This window comes from Lissotriton vulgaris, unplaced genomic scaffold, assembly GCF_964263255.1.
Source record: "Lissotriton vulgaris unplaced genomic scaffold, aLisVul1.2 SCAFFOLD_386, whole genome shotgun sequence".
Lineage (NCBI taxonomy): Eukaryota > Metazoa > Chordata > Amphibia > Caudata > Salamandridae > Lissotriton > Lissotriton vulgaris.
The window spans coordinates 790,548-814,909 of record NW_028243044.1 but is presented as its reverse complement, the minus strand read 5'-3'; the positions used below and the strand labels follow the sequence as shown (position 1 = coordinate 814,909).

The 24,362-nt window shown below is 43.3% G+C and overlaps 1 protein-coding gene across 1 annotated transcript in view; it reads left to right on the top strand.

Annotated features, from left to right (window-relative positions):
* The window catches only part of LOC147668727 (MFS-type transporter SLC18B1-like), a 1,155,733-nt gene that overhangs the window by 544,385 nt on the left and 586,986 nt on the right, over positions 1–24,362 (top strand). The window contains exon 9 of the mRNA XM_086948472.1: positions 11,559–11,650. Within this exon, the coding sequence (XP_086804598.1) occupies positions 11,559–11,650 (92 nt within the window). The remainder of the gene's footprint in view (positions 1–11,558; positions 11,651–24,362) is intronic.

The following is a 24,362-nucleotide window of genomic DNA, read 5'->3' as shown; positions in this document are numbered from 1 at the left end:
CTGGAAGTGCTTTGGAGCCTAGAACTGACTTGGAGGGCGCCAAGACTTGCTGAGACTGGATTTTGACCAATAGCGATTCAAGAGATGCCAGAATAGGGCCTTGACGCTCGAGTGCCCATCTAAACTTGACTTCGCAGACCTTTGTCGCCTGCCACATTGCAATTAATTGAGGCACGACGGCGCATACAGTGCAAAATTTGACGAGCTACCGGGGAGCACGAGGTGAGGGGATATTGCTACTACAAGTCCATATAGGATTGAAGTGGCTGGGGGGAGGACAGCCATCTGGTGATCGCCTGGCTCATGAGCAATACCGCAGGTTCGGCTGAAGGCGGTGGTACTAAGGAGACAACACCAGCCGGGGCGCGCCCCGCTAAGCGCGCAATCCTTGGGAGACAGGACAATCGACAGCCAAAATTATCTTTCGATTCAGCCCCTGCATTAAAGAAGAATGTGCGAGTCACATCGGACACAGTGGGAGCTCATAGCCCATCAGCAGCGGGAGCAAGTTCCAGCGCCACTGCTCCAGACATGCAGCTGATACTGCAAGAAATGAAGCAAGGGTTCGCTACAGTGGTGGATAAGGTGGACCGCATATCATCTAGAATGGACGCAATTGCACAAAAGATGGACATCCACGAGGAACGCATCACGGAAGGGGAGAGAAGGATTTCGGACAATGATGACACAACAGCGTCCCACACTACTAGGCTGTCGAGAATGGATAATATCCTGAAAATAATAGCTGCAAAGAATGAGGAGTTGGAAGCGCGAAGCAGACGCAATATTATTCGCGTGGTTGGCGTTCCGGAATTGATCAACACGGGTCGTATGGAGGAGTATGTGGAGAAGATACTTCAAGTTGCAATAGGAGTAGATGCTTTCTCCAAGCAATTCATAGTTGAAAGGGCGCATCGTTCCTTGGGTCCGAGGCCTAAACCCGGGGCTCCACCTCGGCCGATCTATCGGGACAGAGATACTGCGCTACGTGCGGCAAGGAACTCAGAACCTGACATGCGAAGGGGTCAATTTCATGATATACCCGGACTTCACGCCTATTGTTCAAGAGCAGCGCCGGAAGTTTCTAGATGTCACAAAGAAGCTATGTGCATTACAAATTGACTATGCGCTGTTATATCCAGCAAAGCTAAGGGTAACGCATCAGGCGAAACAACACTTTTTCTTGAACCCACAGCAGGTGGAGGATTTCTTAAAAACATTGAGACGCAATCGAGGGGGTCGTCATGACGTTGAGGAAGAAGAGAACGGAGAGGACCAAAATATGCCGGGGGATCAATGACACTGGTTTCCTGTTAATTGTACTATTGAATTGATGTTGCACGGTTCTGTTGTCACATCGTTGAAGGGGACATGGCAACGGGTGTACATCATGGACGATCGAGAATACCATGGACGGGTATTGGACAAGGGTGGTAATGTATGCCAGGCACCATTTCCTTCCCTCACAAGGCCCTAAGAGGGTGGCTCAGGACAAAGGGCGAGGAGAAGGAGGTGGTCTTACGTGCACCTCAGATGACCCTACTAGGGAGTTCCCCATTTCTAATGTTATTGACACTGCAGCTGTTGGGGTGTTTTCTGACGGTGAAGGGAGGGGGGTGGGAAGGAGATGCTGGCGAGTTGGGGTTGCTTCAGTGGGAGGGGGTGTTGAGGGTCTATGCTTGACGATGTTGTTAATGATTCAGGGTGAGAGGACAAGGGCTATCGAGGCTGAGGCTGCAATGAAAACGAATGACTGGGGGGGAAAGGAAGTACAGGCTGGCCGGTTTCCAACTGGTATGAGTGAGGGGGAGCGTGGGGATGGGTGCAAAGTCTGGATAGGGGTGGGGAAGGTCTGGTATGTCTAGAGGCATGAGAGGGTTGGTCGGGACTGTTGTCTGATATGGGTGGGGGGCGGAAAAGTATGGCATGATTGGGGTGTGTCAGTGGGTGGGGGGGACATGGAGGGGTTCATCAACAAGAGATGTGGTGTATGATACATGATCGGATCTTTATTGTACAATCAAATGTCAGGAGATATAATGAGCTATGCTATATTATGCTGCACTGCAAGAATGCACGGGGGTTTGGACAGGGGGAAGGGGGAGAATGGGGGAGGCGTCTGACGTAGTTGAGGGTTGTCAGTTTGAGGTGAGGGGAGAAAGGGGCTATGATTATGGAGAGGATTGGTTACGAATGAAGTTACATAATAAATGGAGGATGATTAGTGGTACGGCTGGTTGACGGGCTGAGCGCGTGGGTGCGGTTGGTGAGGTTACTCACAATGTTGACTATGGCTGACAATGCACTGGATAAAATATCAGTCTTATCCTGGAATGTGAGAGGCCTTAATGACGCCAGAAAGGGTAGAAATGTATTGGCGTACTTAGACAGACACCAGGTGCAAATAGCTTTATTACAGGAGACGCATCTCCGCCCGCGGGTGGACTCAAAATTCGCTAGTAAATGGGCACTAATCAGGAAATTTTCATCATACTCCTCATATGCTAGAGGGACTGCAGTGTTACTCAAGAAATCGCTTAAATTCCAAGAACTGGGGGAGAAACTGGACCCTGAAGGGCGATATGTGATACTGTGGGGGAGGCTTGGTACTGACACTGTTGTAATTGTGAACTGTTACGCGCCTAATGTTGACACGCCGGGATTTTTTACAACACTCTGGGGACACTTTCTGGAAATTGAAGCCACACACATCATATGGGGTGGGGACTTTAACGTTGCACTGAGGCCTGGGGCGGATAGATCGGATAGATGTGGTCAATATAACAGACAGGCGAGAGATGTATTGCAGGGCATAATAGAGGAAGCTGGCTTGGTGGATAGTTGAAGGTTCACACACCCCGAGCATAGAGTAGGCACAAGTTTCACATGCGCAAACATGGGCACGTCTGGATTATTGTTTTGTGTCAAGGGGCCTAAGCATGGGGCTGGGAAAGGTGGAGCATTTATCCAGGACTTACTCGGACCACTGTCCGGTTCTGGTGACATTGACAATACCAGGATTAAATAGAGTGTGACCCCCATGGAGACTATTCCCTTCAGTATTGCTGCACCCTGTCTTCAAAACGGAGCTAGGAGAGGAAATAGAGGTCTTCTTCCCCAGAAACAAGGGCTCAGTGAACAGTGTGGAAGTGATATGGGAAGCATTTAAGGTGACAATCTGGGGGATTACCATATCTAGGAGCTGTGGGATACTGCGAGACATCACAAGGACAATAACCAAACTAGAAACAGAACTGAGGGAGTTAGAGAATGAGATGACAAGGGGGGACGATCCGGAGTTGTGCAAGAAATTTAGGGACAAGCTATCAGAATTTGAGGAAGAGGCAGCCAGAGAGGTGAAATATAGGGGGAAATATTGGACGGCGAGGAAATACTGCGAAGGGGAACGACCGGGTAAAATACTTGCTGCCATCACGAGACACCAGCGGTTCAGTACTAGTGTCCTCGAAATTGATACGAAGGAGGGCAGGCGGTGCCAAGACACGATAGGGATTCAAAAAGCTTTTATGCAACACTACGAGCAGTTATAATCCATGCAGCAAACAGGGGAAGTAGACTTCGGGAGCTTTTTAGATGACATTAACTTATATTGGTTGAATAATGGCCACCGAGCGTTTCTTGGAGGCCCTCTAGAGGTGGACGAAATAAGAGATGCAATCATGTCATTGAGCAATGGAAAGGCGGCGGGATTGGACGGGCTTCCTGCCGAGTTCTATAAATGCTACATAGACACGATGGCACCGGTACTTAAGGAGGTGTTTGAGGAATCGTTGGAGGTAGGGGTGCTGCCAGGAACGATGAGGGAAGTAGCGATTACTTCTCTGTTGAAACCTGGTAAGGACCCTCTTGGTACTGACTCCTATCGTCCCCTGTCTCTGCTTAATTGTGACGCAAAGATATTGGCAAAGGTGTTGGCGACGCGGCTGTCCCTGCTTATGACCACTATGGTGCTTCCGGACCAGTCTGGTTTTGTACCAGGCCGAGCTACTACTCATAATCTCCGCACGCTTTTTTCCTTGATTCCGATCATAGCCCCGGAGATCCCTGTTGCCGCCATCTTTCTGGATGCCACGAAAGCATTCGATTCTGTAGACTGGAAATACCTAATAGCTATTTCGTGCAGGATGGGGTTTCCCAAAATATTTATAGCGTGGGTGAAATTACTTTACACCAAACCAGTGGCTAGAGTGGTCATCAATGGAATATTGTCCCCCCAGATGCCCATAACGAGGGGTACCAGGCAGGGCTGCCCCCTCTCCCCATTGCTCTTTGCCATAGCAATAAAGCTGTTGGCATGTCGGATTCGACAATTGCATAAGAGGAGTGCTTTTAATTGCTTTCAGCGGCAGATAGGGGTGTCACTGTATGCGGACGACATAACACTCTATGTCAAAAATCCGCAGCTGAATCTTAATCCAATATTGCGTGAGCTCCTTGTCTTTGGGAGACTGTCGGGAGTGCACATAAATTGGAAGAAATCACAATTCTTCCCACTCACGGGTGCTGTCAAGAGGTTTCAACTGGATTACCCCCTAGAGTGGTGCGACGCCGATCTCCGCTACTTGGGTATTGTGGTCTCACTTAATAAAGAGGAGACAATAAGACTAAATTACGGAGTTGCCATCTCCAAACTAGCTGATAATGTCACACAATGGATGACCTTGCCGCTGTCTATGGCAGGTAGAGCATCGCTTGTGAAGATGGTGGTGCTCCCGCGGTTTTTATATCTATTTCAGAATGTCCCCTATCACCCTGGTGCCTACTTCTTTAAGCGGCTGAGATCGGAACTCCTTAGGTTATTCTGGGGGGGCAAACAACCACGGTTGAAGTGGTCCACTCTAATACAGCCTTATGAGAAAGGGGGCTTTGATGTCCCAGATTTCGAGATATACTACTTGAGCGCACAGGCGCAATATGCATATCACTGGATACATCCTACCCCTTTTATGCCACGAATAGCGGCGGAGGACTGGATTGTACACCCCCTTTCGCTCAACAGGATGATACAGAGTAAGTTTGGAGTCATAGAGACACCGGCTACCACGGTGACGAGCACGATCGCTGCGTGGGGCGGAGTGGCGAAAGTCCTGAACGCTCCGCGGCTGTACTCGCCGGCAATGCCGCTTACGTACCATCCACAACTGTCCCTGTTACAAGAGACGGGCTTTAAGATAATGTGCAAGCGCATCAAAGTCGCCACGTGGGGTGACATGTTCTTCAATAGAACATTCCGCACTAAAGAACAGATATTTCAAGGGGTACAAGTACAACCCACTCCCATAGAGGTTTTTTACTACATTAGACTACAGCAGGGGCTGCGGGAGGTACTGCCCCACTTTCCGGATGAACCGGGGGACGTTTTACCGCTGCATGCTATGCTACTGTCCGATGGACATCACCTGGTGTCGAAACTATACAACACTATTAGGGTGCAGCGGGAGGCTCCTGAGAGTCGCGCACGTGCACACTGGAGTCTGGAGCTAGGTCCTGAAGTCACTGATGGACAGTGGAAATACTGCTGTAGCATCACAGCCAAAATGTCGTCTAGCTGCTGGCTTAAAATCATGCATTATACATTTTTACAGAGATTTTAATATACGCCAGTCAGGAAACTGAGGTTTAAATTGGCAGATAACGACAGATGCGTCCGGTGTCACGCGGAGGGAGCGGGATTCCTCCACCTGGCATGGGAGTGTGTTGGAGTGTATGAGTACTGGACCCAGGTCCACGCCGCGCTGCAGGTCATGACAGAGGGAGCAATCGCAATGGACCCGCTGGTCATGCTATTAGGATATACAGTGGATGTACCCAAACCTTTCCGCAGGTTTGCGGATATTGCATTACTGCTTGTGAAGGGGAGAGTGGCATGTCGATGGGGGAGGGGGAGGGCCCCGAAATTCAAGGAGTGGCTAGATGACTTGATATACTGCCAGGATCAACATAACGTCTATGCCGACTTGTTGTCTGTACGTTGTAGGCCGAAAGATATCTGGGGGCCGTTGCAAGTATACTGGTTATTCAAAGCAACACAACAGGAAGATTCTGACAGGGATAGCCAAAGTGGTGGGATGTAAGTAGAACACTCCTATGGGATTACATACTGATGAGGCAGTGGGGGTGAATCACTGACACGTGCCCTTGAAAAAACTGGTGTGAAGCATAAACTGCTAGCAGGATATTTTGTACTGGACTGTGGCTAGTCCAATGCTGATGTCATTATTTATATCTGTACTATTGTGTAAGATATCTGGATTGTCGCTGTTCAGTGTAAACCTGTTGCAGGACGTCATGCTGAAGGCTATAGAATATGCTACACTTATGTGCTATTTGCTGATATAATCGCTATACATAGGATAAGATCCAATATGCATTGTAAGTTCTAGATTGTATTGAGACTTAGTACTGCGCCATACGCGCCATGACCGTCGTACTGTATAAGCATACCTGCAAGACGGAAGAAGGAATGTAACTTGTGTGAATGTGACCAATCTGAATGTAATATGACATGTATAACTGTTAAATAAAGGTTTAAAAAAAAAAAGCCCCTTCCTGCTTAAATAAAGGTTTAAAAAAAAAAGCCCCTTCCTGAAGGCTTGTGGTCTGTCCTTCGAAAGAACTTAGTTCCCCAGATGAAATCTCTGAACTTGTTCATGGCCCAGTTTACTGCTAAAGATTCTTTTTCGATTACTGAGTAGTTGATCTCGGACTTCCTCAGAGACCTCGAGGCGAAGGCTATTGTCTCTTCCCCAGACGCTCCTACTTGTGTGAGGACTGCTCCAAGCCCTTTCAAGCTCGCATCGGTTGTTACCACAGTCTTCCTATTGGGTATGAATGCCTTGAGGCTGGGTGCTTCTGCAAGTACTGTCTTCACGTCCTCAAATTCCCTCTGGCACTCCTTATCCCAAACAAACACTACATCCTTTTTGAGTAATTTGCGTATGGCGTATGTCCTTACCGCAAAGTTCCGCACAAATTTGCTGTAAAATTCCAGCATTCCCATAAATGATTTAATTTCATCCTTGTTCTTTGGTGGCATCAAGTTGGTTATGGTGTTTTGGAGTTCCGCTTTCGGTCGGATACCACCAGGTGTCACTTTGTGTCCCAGGAAATCTAGTTCTTTGCAACCAATCCTACACTTTTCCCTCTTTACTGTGAGTCCTTGTGTTCTGAATCTCGCCAATACCTGTCTCAGTCTTGTGTTGTGTTGCTTGTTATCTGCTCCGAACACCAACACATCATCTTGATAGCACAAGACACCTTGTATTCCCTTCAGGATAGCATACATGATCCTCTGGAATACAGCTGCAGCCAATACCAGCCCGAAGGGCATTCTTTTGAATTTGAACGCTCCCATGGGCGTCACGAACGCTGTAAGTTCCTGCGAGTCTTCGTGGAGTTTGATTTGGAAGTAGGCCGACGTCAGATCCAGGGTTGAAAACACTTTCACACCTTCCAACATGCTCATCATTTGTGTGAAGTTTGGCAGTGGGAATTTGTCGACCACAACCTCCTTGTTCAATGCCCTGAGGTCAATGCATAGGCGGATCGATCCATCCTTTTTCCTGGCTGCAGCGATGGGCGCCAGCCATTCCGTCGCCTCCACTGGCTCTATGACTCCTTGGCTGCATAGTTTTTCAAGTTCAGCTCTAACTGCTTCCTGGATAGCTATGGGAAGGTTTCTGACTTTGGCCACAACCGGTACTGCATGCTCTTTCAATTTTATCTTGTGTGAGTAATTCCTCAGGCACCCCAGTTCACCATTGAATACTTCTTTGAACTCAGTTTCAATGTTGTCCCAAGTTTCTTCTACTTCATGAACCAAAATTTGAGGGGTTTTGTTCTGGTTTAGGTAAATACTTAATTCTTTTTGGGCTTGTTGTCATCTAGCGAGGATACATATACTTTGGATACTGTTAGCCTACCTTTATATTCTACTGTACCCCAGAAGAAACCCTTCATACTAATGGGTTGTCCAGCGTAGCCCCCCGGTCTTACATCCATCTTGCTCAACCTGATTTTGCCTTTTGCCACCCTTTCAAATTCTCTAGTGTTGATGATTGTTATTTTTGAGCATGAGTCAAACATAGCTTCTAACCCTGTTTCTTCGACCCTTATGATAATTTCAGGATTACTGACTTGCCCACTCTGCACCTGCAGGACGATCTCGTCACACACCCTGGTCGCGTTGTCCTTCGCTGGCTTCTTATAGCCCTGCCCACTTCTGCAATACTGTCTAAAATGGCCTTTCTTGCCACATTTATTACATGTATATTTAAGTGCAGGGCAATCTTTGTCATTAGCCATGTGTCCTACCTTCCCGCACCTGTAGCAGTTGCCTCTGAAGGTCCATCCAGCTTTTCTCTCTTTTTGCTCTCTGTGCGCCACCTTTAGCTCTTTGACTTCCAGTACACTGTCCCTTTATGCCACTACCTCGCTCACTTTAACCTTGCTCTTGTTGTTTTTGCTTTCACTATCCTGTTTGATTTCGCTTACGCATTGCATCATGTGTTCCACCTGCTTAGCGACTATGAGTACCTCCCTTAGTGGCGGGTCATCTTTTAGCCACAACTCCTCACGCGCGCGCTCAGTTCTACATGCTAGTACAAACTGATCCCTGATTCTTTCTTCACTTGCACCCCCGAATTTGCATGTTGCAGCCAGCTTCCGTAAGTCAGACACAAAATCTTCTATAGTCTCCCCTTCCCTCTGACTTCTCTTCCCAAAATGATATCTTTCCATTATAGTGCTAGTTTTGGGGAGGTAGTGAAGATCTAGCTTCTTTACGCTTATTTCTAATTCATTCAAACCCCTGGCTTCTTGTGCGCCTAAGTCTGGGAGAAGCTCCAACACCTCTTCGCCCTCTGCCCCCAAATAGTACGACAATAGAGCCACTATTATCTCCAACCCAAAATTCGGCCCGCACACAGTTGCATAGTTCATAAATACTTTTTTCCATTTTTTCCACTGTATGTTGGGCTCTCCTAGACTCGATAGGAAGAAAGGGGGTGGGGTTACGTTTTGCATACTTCCCAGCACACTCTGCCTAGTTCTCTACCCACTGCACTGGTGATCCCCCACTTTAAGGTATACAGTTAGGCTCTACAAAAACAATCTTTGTGGTTGTTGCAAAATATTTCCACAATTTTCATGCTAGACACTTCTCAAGTTAATGTGAAACACTCGTTATGCTATGCAGTCTACACAAAACAATAATTGGTGTAAGGAGGGCTGGTAACACTTAGTGGCAACCGGGAGGTGGTGATGGATTCTCCTAACTTTTAGAATTTATTTTTATCAAAGTCTAGTGTTTAAACACTGTGTACCCTGGAGCCCACTAGATGGCACTGTCCAACTTGTGCCTACTTGCAGTTAGAGTCTCCTTCTCCTACTCTGCAAACCAGTTCTTTTCTGATACTTCGTGTGACTGAGGAAGTCACAGGATTGTGAGGCGACAGCACTGTACTAAAGTCGGTTTTTAGGTCTCGCCTCTCAATGCGCATGCGCATTGAGCGGAGCGAGACTATAGGGGCTTAAACAGGCCTTACCTAGACTGGCGATTTGATCCTGTGCCCGTGCGCTTTTAGGTCAATGCGCAAGTGCATTGACCTAAAATGCACGTGCACAGCATCAAATTGCCAGCCATCTGTTGCCCAGCTTGGTGCCGCTCCACCCCTTGCTGGATCAAAGACTTTCACGGCCGCCATTTAACTTGTTTAACTTGTTAATCCGTGCTTCGCCGCTCCCCTGCTCCCCCCCCACACACACAATGCCGAGAGCTTGTTTCATCGTGACACGGCGGGTTCCTCACACGTCACCACAGCCCCGACCGATCCAACAGGTAGTAACAGCTGCTCTCTCTGCTCTCAGTATTTTTTCCATTTGCTGTTCTGATGTGTTACTACAGATTTCCCCAAAGTTGTGAGATAGAAGTCTCTTCAGACAAAAATGTTACAGCCTGGGTTCTGCACAGTTACACGCTGACTCGCTGAAACTCCTCATCTGCTCACACGCTGTCTTCCTCTTTTGCTATTCACGCTGCCTCACATTCCTCATGCCTCACGCTCTTTGAATTCTACCACTGCTGTCAAAGCACGTCAGTCTCTATTTTTTACACCAGGATCGTCAGTCACAATGCTCACTCTCCGTTTCTCATTTACATCCCCTTCAGCCTTGTGTTCATAAGGCAGCGCCGCATCGATAGCTTCGACTCTGGTTTTCCAATATGCCTCTATGACTTTCTTTCTCTTATCCTCCCTCTTTGCTCTAGTCTTCAAAGCTTGTTTCCCTTATGCTACGATGTCACTCACCCGGTATTTTCTTATTTTTTCCTTTTGTGCGCTGTTCTCGGTGATGACTGTTGTTTCTGCCGTCGCGTTAGCATTCCATACGTATATTGTAACGATATGCCTCAAAATGAAGCACATTGTTCCGCTTCACCTTCTAGTCCACTCATCTTCAATTTTCATTTTTGCATGTTGAGGTCACGTTCTCATACCGTTTATCCCACCCTCGTCGCCAGTGAAGAATCGTCTCAAGGAAGGAGAGACACAGGATACTTTAGGTAGCTTTATTCGGTAAAAGATAACACATGACCTCAGCCACAGCTGAGAAGCACCGCTTCCGATCACACTGCTGACAGGCGCTCACTGTGGAACGCTCACAGTGGTGACATTCTAAGTGATGTCACCACCGAGTGTTCCATGGCGTAAAGGGGGACAGGGGCGATGGGTGGCTGTTAAGGGACAATACCACACTTTCCTTTTGTCAGACATTACAGGGTAGTACAGGAATTAACCCTCAAAGAGGTTGGAGTCAAAGCTGCTTTCTTCTATATCAGAAGAGAGAGGTTTTAATCCCAAATAAATAAAACTGGATTGTGCATAAAAATTCACTTGTCCTGGTCTTGGTCACTGCTTGCTACATTTTATTACGTAATTAATTGTGGCGTACATGTTACAAGGGGGTAATGTTCCAATTACCTGCAGGTAATTACATCACTCCGAGTACTTTTTCGCTTAAAATAATTAACACCTTCCTTCCGCCCTTTGGTGACCATCCCATCTGTATTTCTTTGGGGCCTTCAGTTAACTAAAACAGGAAGTGATGCAGGTGAGAGGGGCTTTAGTACTCTTTTTGGATTTGAAAGGGTGTGTCTGTGAGGCACGTCAGCCTCATTACGTAATTAACGTAGTCGAACATGTAATCCAATGTAATTACCGGTAAGTAATTGGAACATTTCTTATCTTTCTTTTTTTTAAGAATATTTTTAGGAAGCAAAATGATGTAACAAGATATAGTCATGTAATCTTACAAATGAAACCATTAGTCATCAACAAAATTGTAACTGGTACGATTAATGTTGTTCCATATTTGTGCCAGATGAGAAGTGACATGAACATGAAGGAGGTAGTGTATGGCAGTAGAGAGCTGGTGCCCTTGTTTGAATGACCCAAAGTAAGTGTTAGCCAGAGAATAGATAAAGGACAACAAAGAAAAATGTATAAATGTGCACTGAATATTCATTTTTTTGTTTTTAGGCTGTATGTAAATGGTTTACCTTAATTGGTTGCTTTGGGACAGCTGCATGTTTTGTCCTGTTAGGACCGGCCCCTTTCCTGCACATTAAAAGGTAGAGTTTGCTTCATTTATACGTTTTAAGTGAACCACAAAGTGAAAAAAGTTAAAGTGCTATGGGATTTTTCCATGGAGCAGTGTATTATTTGCTAAATATGAATAGAAAGGGAAACTGATTAGTTACTGTTTGACTGTAACCAAGAGAAGGATCACTAATTTTAGGATTGTTAAATTAGGATATTTTAGCCACTCTAAATGCTGAACATTTGCTGTGCAATCCACCATTGTGTTCTTTTCTGTACTATTAGAGTTTAAACCCTGATAATCACGGCCTTGCCTGAAAACCTTAATTTATTTTTCTTCATTGCTCAGGATACCTTTAAGGCTGTCCTCTAGACTTTTTGATTGAGCTTGTGGGGTCTTATTGTAACACAATATACTTCGTTTTTCTTCCGAGTTTAATGAGATGAGCTTTTTCTCCTAAAGCAGTTTCAGTGCAGCTCTTGAAAAGACTGAGCCAGTGCTTTCACATGAGATTTCATGCTGGGTCACATTGCCAGTTGAACGAGTAACTTCAATTCTTAACTCCCAAAGCAGACTGAGCATGCAGAGTGGTTGAATGCACCCACTCCTTTCTGCAGGGCATAGTGCTCCTTGTTCCTAGAGTTCTCCACATCCTCTAGCTCTTCACATTGCAAAGACTAACCACCAGTCCCCCATGTATGTGGTTCCCCATTCCCCTTGGACTGGCTAATGGAAATGCTTCTCTTTCTTAGCTATTGTTTACATATGTGATGGATCTGACTTGTATTCTTGGTAAGCTGGCCCCCTGGCATTCTCGGGTAGGGGGAGGGGAGGGTTCCTCTGAGTCACAGGCCTCAGGCTGTTTTTGGCCCCAGGACCAAAAAAATAAAATTTCCTGCTTTGCAAACGACAGTACTCCAGGGAGACAGAATATGGCTTTTCCCGTGAGATATTACAGTACACTTGCAGGACCCTGCACGATCCAAACACGAGGTACCACTGTCCTCCAGTGAGAGCAGTACTGCATCACTGTGCAAGCTTCAATGTATGAAGCTTGCATGGTACTGCCGATAAAAAGCAGAAAAGAAAATGTGGGGTGGGGTCTGCTTTGGTTGACCATCCCCACAATAAGGCTAAAAGCTGTTCTCAGTGGGGGAGTTGGGTGAATATGATCAAGAACCCCAGAAATTCTCAGAAAAAGTCAAGTTAAAGAGACATTATAGTTAAGTATGGTAATTAGATCTTTGTGTGCATTTAAAAAAACCTGGAAATTCACCCAAAAAATGTAAAATGACGTTCAAGTTTGGTATGGTAGTAAGATCTTACCTTACATAAGGTGGCCTGCCGCCAGGAACTACCTCCAGCCCATAGGTGGATAGGTCCCCACTGCACATGGCCTTCAATTGTGTGTGGAGGGGTGTTGGCCGAAGGGCCATGCCTGCTGCCTAGCTCTGCACTGAACTCCCTGCAGGTTGCCAACCCCCTCCCCCCCTCCCCCCCTCAAGAGCGACTAACAATCCATGGATCCGCACATTCTTACTTTTTACATTGTTTTCTTGTTGGGGGGGGGGGACATGCAGGACTCCCATGAGATTACAGAGACGCCGTGCTGACTACTATTTTGGGAACTGGGGGGTATGGCCCTGTGGACAGAAGTGGGGTTGGGCCCAATAAATCTTTAGCAAAAGAAGAAAGTACCCACACTTCACGTTATTTAGTCAAAACTCACTTAGAACAAGAAATGAACCAACTTTATCATGTTCATCTCGGCAGTTACTTATGCCTTTTATTCGTTTTTTTAAAACAGTGCTGTTTTTTAGAAAGAGAAGAAGGAGTTCTTCACAAACATAGCCACACGTTTTAGTGATCTAACTTATGCAACAACATATGTACAAAAATTGAAAACAAACAGTCAATACATTTCATTTCATGATATGACGTGTAATAAAGCAAACAGGTGGAAAAAATTGGTGAAGTGAAATAAGATGTCAAACTTATTATCCAATAGACATCAACACATAAATGCAATTATTTCAGGATACTGAAATGCCATCAAGTATTGTAGTTATTCAGTATGTATATCAACAATATTTTGAATCGATAAGGTTCAGTCCCCTTTGTCAACAAAACTTTACAACATTATAGGATTTAATCCTTTATGCCAAACTTGTGGGGTTTAGTCCTTTATGCCGACGCGTTTCGAGTGTGGGTTTCCTGTGCCCACACTCTCATCAGGGCTGAATGAATCTTTTTCCAATCCTTATCCTAATGATAGAAAAACAACATATGTGTGCTTATTAGGACCCCTTCCTTGGGTTTTCCAATCTCTTTAAAAAGGAGCTGTAAGGTTGAAAACAAGACACCTTACCTCTGAGGTGTAGAGGTGAAGGTCACACTTGAATCTTTAGAATGAAGCTGTGTGCATGCTTCTAAAAATATAAAAGTCATTGTGTTTATGTTAGATAAAACTATCCAACATCATTCACTGCTTATAGTCAACCGTTATGTGAAGCCAAGACAGAGCGTTTTTACCTTTCCCGATGTGTCTTGAAGGTTCAGTAGTGTTTACTATTTTCCTTCATAGTTAATTACGATTAAGCGGGACCACTCTTGCCATGTATTTCTGTGAGAATAAGTGACCGACATGCCATTATAGTCTCTGCCTACATTTTAAAATTATTTCAATTGCTTTGTTTAGTGAGCCGCTGAGCCACTCACCGCGATTATTCTCACGCGTTAGTTGGTATCTCTCACCCTTCTTGTGGTGCAATGCTCGTGCAGTTTTCACGAATCTGCAACATTAAAAGGACCGGTTCAGGGGCGCTGTACTTAAAGGTAAAATCTCAAACTAGTTTGGCGGCCTCAAAGTACACGCTTACCTATTTCTTCGCTTGCATCTCCTCTCGCTACAATCCTCAGTCTGAGTCACCAGTGTTGTTTGGACCGGCAACTGCCTGTCTGAATCTTGAAACTTTTTGGACCAATAGGAGGAGAGTATTGCGAGAGCACCAGAGGAGTGCATTCTGGGAATTGTAGTGAATGAGACATTTTTCATAGTCTATTCAATTCACTCATTGAATTTAGTCCTTTGTTGATACTGTCGAACTTCATGATAAGGTATGCTTCCTTACGTAACAGCTCTTGTTCTACATTAGGTGACCTATGTTTCGGGTCAATGCTTGATAGCACCGTCCAAGTAAAATCGGACTTCTTGTGTTCTAGAGCCACAAAGTGGTCAACCATTGGGGCATTCGGGACTCTTTTCTTTAGTCGTGATCGGTGTTGTGAGATTCTGGCATTCACTTGTTGGCAAGTTTTACCAATATATATTTTGTTGCAGGCACACATTACTGCATAAATTACGTTCTTGCTTTTACAATTTGTATGCATCTCATGTCTCCATTTGATGCCGCTGTGACTAAATTCATTTCCTTCCATAGTACTACTGCAGGAGGCACACATACAGCATTTGTGGTGTCCAGTTATGGGTTTTAATTTCCATTGTGATATGAGATCACTCTTTGTTTTTGCGACATAACTGTCCGCCCGGATGATTTGTCGGCCAATACTTGGATTTTTTCTCATCGCGAAGATTGGTTTCTCCAGAGGGTTCTCCAGTCCCTCAAGTAGGTGCCAATTTCGCAGTTTTATTTGTCTGAATTTATTGGTATGGGCCCCATATGTGGTGACACAAACCAATTTATTCAGTTCCTTTTTCGGTTTTATTTGTAGGAGCTCTTCCCTAGGGGTGTATCTTGCTCTTTTTGTGGAGTGCTTTAGCAATTTTTTTGGGTAACCTCTCTTTATCATTTCATCGCAGAATGTAGCTGCATGTGTGTCGAAATTGGCTATTTCAGAACAATTTCTTCTAATCCTCAGTAATTGGCCATATGGCAAATTTTGTTTCAGACCTTGGGGATGCGCACTGTTATAATGTAAGATGGTGTTTTTGTCTGTCTGTTTTTTGAATAATGAGGTTGAGAACCTGTCCCCTTCGATGCCGACTTCCACGTCCAAAAAGGTCATTTTCTTGTTGCTCGAATCAATTGAAAATTTTATGTCCGGGTGTCTTGCATTCACCCAGTCATGAAAATTGTCAAGCTCAGTCTGGCTACCCTGCCACAGTAGCCAGATGTCATCAATATACCGTGCCCACTGTTTGATGTTATTTCTGTAAGGGTTATTCCGATAGATGAATTTTTCTTCGTACTGGGCCATGTACAACACAGCCATTTCCGGCGCATAGGGACAACCCATGGCCGTGCCTTTGATCTGAATGAAAAATTCATTTTCAAATTTAAAATAATTGCTTCTCAAGGAGATTTCTGCCAATGATATAATGAAAGTCGTGGGGACCCTATGAGGTCTCTCCCGCTGTTCAAGGTAATATTCCATGACTTCAAGGGCCTCATCTTGGGGAATCTGTGTGTATAGTGAATTTACATCCATTGTAGTCATCAATTCATTTTCAGCATCTACTGTGATATCTTGTAGTCTATTGATGAAATCAATCGTGTCTCTCAGGTAAGATTTAACCTGAGGTAGAAATGGCTTTAAAAAGAAATCAATATACTTGGAAATAGGTTCCAATGCTGAGTCACAACCGGAGACAATTGGCCTCCCGGGGGGTGTCTGTTGGTTTTTATGGATCTTTGGCAAGAAGTATAGTATCGGTGTTCGTGGTGACTTTTTATTTAAAAATTCGAACTCCTTCGGGCCCAGGAATCCATCATCCAAACCTTCTTTTGTTAGTTTGGCGATCTTATTTTGAATCTCAAACAATGGGTCCTCTTTTACTGGTCTGTACCATTCCCTGTTGTCTACATGTGCTCTGCCTTCGGATAGACACATCGTTCGCGGCCAAATTACCACCGCTCCCCCCTTATCCGCCTGCTTAATTACGATGGAGGTATCTGTTTTTAGGTCTTTAATGGCCATCAATTGATTCTTACTGATATTGTGATGAATGAAGCTTTTACTTTTTTCCAATTTTGTGAGTGACAACAGCACCGCCTGTTCAAAGGCGTAGATTTGTTTAGGTATATTTGTCATTGGCAAAAATTTTGATTTAACCCTCAATCCAGTGGTTTCCCTCTCTGGGGTGGGTTCGGCACCGGCAAAGAAGGCTCTCAACCTAATCTTTCGGCAAAATTCAATTGCCTCCAGCTTAAGTTTAGTGAAGTCTGTTCTCCTACTAGGCACAAACTTTAAGCCCATACTCAAAATCAGTTTTTCATCTGCAGTTAAGGTTTTTTCTGAGAGATTAACAATAGTAGATGTATCTAATTGTTGTAATATCTGTTCCTCGTGCGCATCTCCCATGGCTGTTTGAAGCGGACTGATTGCTGCCCGCCCCTCCCTAAAAAAGGTTGGTTTGAACCCTTTTTGTTTTGTCCCCCTTGTCTGTCTTGTCTTGACTCAGGAGAAGACCCCGATGACGAGGTGGAAGAAAAGGTGGAAAACCTTGTTTTTGATCTTCCTTGGAAGGAATTCAAAGCCCTTCTAGACTCTACTGTTGTATAATAATCCTCCTTTAAGAAGGGATATACTTGGTCAAGCTTAAATGACTTAGAGTCTCTTTCAAATTGAGAGGTTTTTGTGCTTATAGTGATGTCCTTAAAGGTTTGTATTTCCTTTTCAATCTTCTCTAATAGAGCTTTAGCCTCAGTTTCCGTTTTATTATCGGCAATAGCTTTTATCAAATCTGCAATTTCCTGTTCTTCCTGACTGCATAAGCGTTGGGCCGTCTCTATTGTATGAACCATAAGGTCTCTGCTACATTTTGTATTAATGTAGCTGAAACCTTTTTTATATTCAGCGTCTTCAACAAAGATTACAGGAATGTTCTTAACTTGTAAACCCCACGGTATGGTGCCAGCCTGGAGGTGCTGCAGAAGGAAATAACCGTGTAGTTCGGTTCTTATATGTTTCTTTTGAAGCCTAGTTAATTTATCAGCCTCATTTTGATTTTTTGCAGTAGTGCTTAATGAAAGACCTGGGAAGGGGTTAGAAGCTATTAAATTTTTAATGTGGCTTTCTGTGAAGGACAGCGTCTCCTTCTCTGACATACTCTTGCAGGAGGTTTTCTCCTGATTTGAATTAATCAACTGATCTGGAAAAGAGACCGTAAAGGTCAAAGTCCAGACCCACTCGGGTAACAACCCGCTCAAAACTTTGGGAACTGGGGGGTATGGCCCTGTGGACAGAAGTGGGGTTGGGCCCAATAAATCTTTAGCAAAAGAAGAAAGTACCCACACTTCACGTTATTTAGTCAAAACTCACTTAGAACAAGAAATGAACCAACTTTATCATGTTCATCTCGGCAGTTACTTATGCCTTTTATTCGTTTTTTTAAAACAGTGCTGTTTTTTAGAAAGAGAAGAAGGAGTTCTTTACAAACATAGCCACACGTTTTAGTGATCTAACTTATGCAACAACATGTGTACAAAAATTGAAAACAAACAGTCAATACATTTCATTTCATGATATGACGTGTAATAAAGCAAACAGGTGGAAAAAATTGCTGAAGTGAAATAAGATGTCGAACTTATTATCCAATAGACATCAACACATAAATGCAATTATTTCAGGATACTGAAATGCCATCAAGTATTGTAGTTATTCAGTATATATATCAACAATATTTTGAATCGATAAGGTTCAGTCCCCTTTGTCAACAAAACTTTACAACATTATAGGATTTAATCCTTTATGCCAAACTTGTGGGGTTTAGTCCTTTATGCCGACGCGTTTCGAGTGTGGGTTTCCTGTGCCCACACTCTCATCAGGGCTGAATGAATCTTTTTCCAATCCTTATCCTAATGATAGAAAAACAACATATGTGTGCTTATTAGGACCCCTTCCTTGGGTTTTCCAATCTCTTTAAAAAGGAGCTGTAAGGTTGAAAACAAGGCACCTTACCTCTGAGGTGTAGAGGTGAAGGTCACACTTGAATCTTTAGAATGAAGCTGTGTGCATGCTTCTAAAAATACAAAAGTCATTGTGTTTATGTTAGATAAAACTATCCAACATCATTCACTGCTTATAGTCAACCGTTATGTGAAGCCAAGACAGAGCGTTTTTACCTTTCCCGATGTGTCTTGAAGGTTCAGTAGTGTTTACTATTTTCCTTCCTAGTTAATTACGATTAAGCGGGACCACTCTTGCCATGTATTTCTGTGAAAATAAGTGACCGACATGCCATTATAGTCTCTGCCTACATTTTAAAATTATTTCAATTGCTTTGTTTAGTGAGCCGCTGAGCCACTCACCGTGAGAATAATCGCGGTGAGTGGTCCCGCTTAATCGTAATTAACTAGGAAGGAAAATAGTAAACACTACTGAACCTTCAAGACACATCGGGAAAGGTAAAAACGCTCTGTCTTGGCTTCACATAACGGTTGACTATAAGCAGTGAATGATGTTGGATAGTTTTATCTATCATAAACACAATTACTTTTATATTTTTAGAAGCATGCACACAGCTTCATTCTAAAGATTCAAGTGTGACCTTCACCTCTACACCTCAGAGGTAAGGTGCCTTGTTTTCAACCTTACAGCTCCTTTTTAAAGAGATTAGAAAACCCAAGGAAGGGGTCCTAATAAGCACACATATGTTGTTTTTCTATCATTAGGATAAGGATTGGAAAAAGATTCATTCAGCCCTGATGAGAGTGTGGGCACAGGAAACCCACACTCGAAACGCGTCGGCATAAAGGACTAAACCCCACAAGTTTGGCATAAAGGATTAAATCCTATAATGTTGTAAAGTTTTGTTGACAAAGGGGACTGAACCTTATCGATTCAAAATATTGTTGATATATATACTGAATAACTACAATACTTGATGGCATTTCAGTATCCTGAAATAATTGCATTTAAGTGTTGATGTCTATTGGATAATAAGTTTGACATCTTATTTCACTTCACCAATTTTTTCCACCTGTTTGCTTTATTACACGTCATATCATGAAATGAAATGTATTGACTGTTTGTTTTCAATTTTTGTACATATGTTGTTGCATAAGTTAGATCACTAAAACGTGTGGCTATGTTTGTGAAGAACTCCTTCTTCTCTTTCTAAAAAACAGCACTGTTTTAAAAAAACGAATAAAAGGCATAAGTAACTGCCGAGATGAACATGATAAAGTTGGTTCATTTCTTGTTCTAAGTGAGTTTTGACTAAATAACGTGAAGTGTGGGTACTTTCTTCTTTTGCTAAAGATTTATTGGGCCCAACCCCACTTCTGTCCACAGGGCCATACCCCCCAGTTCCCAAAGTTTTGAGCGGGTTGTTACCCGAGTGGGTCTGGACTTTGACCTTTACGGTCTCTTTTCCAGATCAGTTGATTAATTCAAATCAGGAGAAAACCTCCTGCAAGAGTATGTCAGAGAAGGAGACGCTGTCCTTCACAGAAAGCCACATTAAAAATTTAATAGCTTCTAACCCCTTCCCAGGTCTTTCATTAAGCACTACTGCAAAAAATCAAAATGAGGCTGATAAATTAACTAGGCTTCAAAAGAAACATATAAGAACCGAACTACACGGTTATTTCCTTCTGCAGCACCTCCAGGCTGGCACCATACCGTGGGGTTTACAAGTTAAGAACATTCCTGTAATCTTTGTTGAAGACGCTGAATATAAAAAAGGTTTCAGCTACATTAATACAAAATGTAGCAGAGACCTTATGGTTCATACAATAGAGACGGCCCAACGCTTATGCAGTCAGGAAGAACAGGAAATTGCAGATTTGATAAAAGCTATTGCCGATAATAAAACGGAAACTGAGGCTAAAGCTCTATTAGAGAAGATTGAAAAGGAAATACAAACCTTTAAGGACATCACTATAAGCACAAAAACCTCTCAATTTGAAAGAGACTCTAAGTCATTTAAGCTTGACCAAGTATATCCCTTCTTAAAGGAGGATTATTATACAACAGTAGAGTCTAGAAGGGCTTTGAATTCCTTCCAAGGAAGATCAAAAACAAGGTTTTCCACCTTTTCTTCCACCTCGTCATCGGGGTCCTCTCCTGAGTCAAGACAAGACAGACAAGGGGGACAAAACAAAAAGGGTTCAAACCAACCTTTTTTAGGGAGGGGCAGGCAGCAATCAGTCCGCTTCAAACAGCCATGGGAGATGCGCACGAGGAACAGATATTACAACAATTAGATACATGTACTATTGTTAATCTCTCAGAAAAAACCTTAACTGCAGATGAAAAACTGATTTTGAGTATGGGCTTAAAGTTTGTGCCTAGTAGGAGAACAGACTTCACTAAACTTAAGCTGGAGGCAATTGAATTTTGCCGAAAGATTAGGTTGAGAGCCTTCTTTGCCGGTGCCGAACCCACCCCAGAGAGGGAAACCACTGGATTGAGGGTTAAATCAAAATTTTTGCCAATGACAAATATACCTAAACAAATCTACGCCTTTGAACAGGCGGTGCTGTTGTCACTCACAAAATTGGAAAAAAGTAAAAGCTTCATTCATCACAATATCAGTAAGAATCAATTGATGGCCATTAAAGACCTAAAAACAGATACCTCCATTGTAATTAAGCAGGCGGATAAGGGGGGAGCGGTGGTAATTTGGCCGCGAACGATGTATCTATCCGAAGGCAGAGCACATGTAGACAAATGGGAATGGTACAGACCAGTAAAAGAGGACCCATTGTTTGAGATTCAAAATAAGATCGCCAAACTAACAAAAGAAGGTTTGGATGATGGATTCCTGGGCCCGAAGGAGTTCGAATTTTTAAATAAAAAGTCACCACGAACACCGATACTATACTTCTTGCCAAAGATCCATAAAAACCAACAGACACCCCCCGGGAGGCCAATTGTCTCCGGTTGTGACTCAGCATTGGAACCTATTTCCAAGTATATTGATTTCTTTTTAAAGCCATTTCTACCTCAGGTTAAATCTTACCTGAGAGACACGATTGATTTCATCAATAGACTACAAGATATCACAGTAGATGCTGAAAATGAATTGATGACTACAATGGATGTAAATTTACTATACACACAGATTCCCCAAGATGAGGCCCTTGAAGTCATGGAATATTACCTTGAACAGCGGGAGAGACCTCATAGGGTCCCCACGACTTTCATTATATCATTGGCAGAAATCTCCTTGAGAAGCAATTATTTTAAATTTGAAAATGAATTTTTCATTCAGATCAAAGGCACGGCCATGGGTTGTCCCTATGCGCCGGAAATGGCTGTGTTGTACATGGCCCAGTACGAAGAAAAATTCATCTATTGGAATAACCCTTACAGAAATAACATCAAACAGTGGGCACGGTATATTGATGACATCTGGCTACTGTGGCAGGGTAGCCAGACTGAGCTTGACAATTTTCATGACTGGGTGAATGCAAGACACCCGGACATAAAATTTTCAATTGATTCGAGCAACAAGAAAATGACCTTTTTGGACGTGGAAGTCGGCATCGAAGGGGACAGGTTCTCAACCTCATTATTCAAAAAACAGACAGACAAAAACACCATCTTACATTATAACAGTGCGCATCCCCAAGGTCTGAAACAAAATTTGCCATATGGCCAATTACTGAGGATTAGAAGACATTGTTCTGAAATAGCCAATTTCGACACACATGCAGCTACATTCTGCGATGAAATGATAAAGAGAGGTTACCCAAAAAAATTGCTAAAGCACTCCACAAAAAGAGCGAGATACACCCCTAGGGAAGAGCTCCTACAAATAAAACCGAAAAAGGAACTGAATAAATTGGTTTGTGTCACCACATATGGGGCCCATACCAATAAATTCAGACAAATAATACTGCGAAATTGGCACCTACTTGAGGGACTGGAGAACCCTCTGGAGAAACCAATCTTCGCGATGAGAAAAAATCCAAGTATTGGCCAACAAATCATCCGGGCGGACAGTTATGTCGCAAAAACAAAGAGTGATCTCATATCACAATGGAAATTAAAACCCATAACTGGACACCACAAATGCGGTATGTGTGCCTCCTGCAGTAGTACTATGGAAGGAAATGAATTTAGTCACAGCGGCATCAAATGGAGACATGAGATGCATACAAATTGTAAAAGCAAGAACATAATTTATGCAGTAATGTGTGCCTGTAACAAAATATATATTGGTAAAACTTGCCAACAAGTGAATGCCAGAATCTCACAACACCGATCACGACTAAAGAAAAGAGTCCCGAATGCCCCAATGGTTGACCACTTTGTGGCTCTTGAACACAAGGAGTCCGATTTTACTTGGACGGTGCTATCAAGCATTGACCCGAAACATAGGTCACCTAATGTAGAACAAGCGCTGTTACGTAAGGAAGCATACCTTATCATGAAGTTCGACAGTATCAACAAAGGACTAAATTCAATGAGTGAATTGAATAGACTATGAAAACTGTCTCATTCACTACAATTCCCAGAATGCACTCCTCTGGTGCTCTCGCAATACTCTCCTCCTATTGGTCCAAAAAGTTTCAAGATTCAGACAGGCAGTTGCCGGTCCAAACAACACTGGTGACTCAGACTGAGGATTGTAGCGAGAGGAGATGCAAGCGAAGAAATAGGTAAGCGTGTACTTTGAGGCCGCCAAACTAGTTCAAGATTTTACCTTTAAGTACAGCGCCCCTGAACCGGTCCTTTTAATGTTGCAGATTCGTGAAAACTGCACGAGCATTGCACCACAAGAAGGGTGAGAGATACCAACTAACGCGTGAGAATAATCGCGGTGAGTGGCTCAGCGGCTCACTAAACAAAGCAATTGAAATAATTTTAAAATGTAGGCAGAGACTATAATGGCATGTCGGTCACTTATTTTCACAGAAATACATGGCAAGAGTGGTCCCGCTTAATCGTAATTAACTAGGAAGGAAAATAGTAAACACTACTGAACCTTCAAGACACATCGGGAAAGGTAAAAACGCTCTGTCTTGGCTTCACATAACGGTTGACTATAAGCAGTGAATGATGTTGGATAGTTTTATCTAACATAAGCACAATGACTTTTATATTTTTAGAAGCATGCACACAGCTTCATTCTAAAGATTCAAGTGTGACCTTCACCTCTACACCTCAGAGGTAAGGTGCCTTGTTTTCAACCTTACAGCTCCTTTTTAAGAGATTGGAAAACCCAAGGAAGCGGTCCTAATAAGCACACATATGTTGTTTTTCTATCATTAGGATAAGGATTGGAAAAAGATTCATTCAGCCCTGATGAGAGTGTGGGCACAGGAAACCCACACTCGAAACGCGTCGGCATAAAGGACTAAACCCCACAAGTTTGGCATAAAGGATTAAATCCTATAATGTTGTAAAGTTTTGTTGACAAAGGGGACTGAACCTTATCGATTCAAAATATTGTTGATATATATACTGAATAACTACAATACTTGATGGCATTTCAGTATCCTGAAATAATTGCATTTATGTGTTGATGTCTATTGGATAATAAGTTTGATATCTTATTTCACTTCACCAATTTTTTCCACCTGTTTGCTTTATTACACGTCATATCATGAAATGAAATGTATTGACTGTTTGTTTTCAATTTTTGTACATATGTTGTTGCATAAGTTAGATCACTAAAACGTGTGGCTATGTTTGTGAAGAACTCCTTCTTCTCTTTCTAAAAAACAGCACTGTTTTAAAAAAACGAATAAAAGGCATAAGTAACTGCCGAGATGAACATGATAAAGTTGGTTCATTTCTTGTTCTAAGTGAGTTTTGACTAAATAACG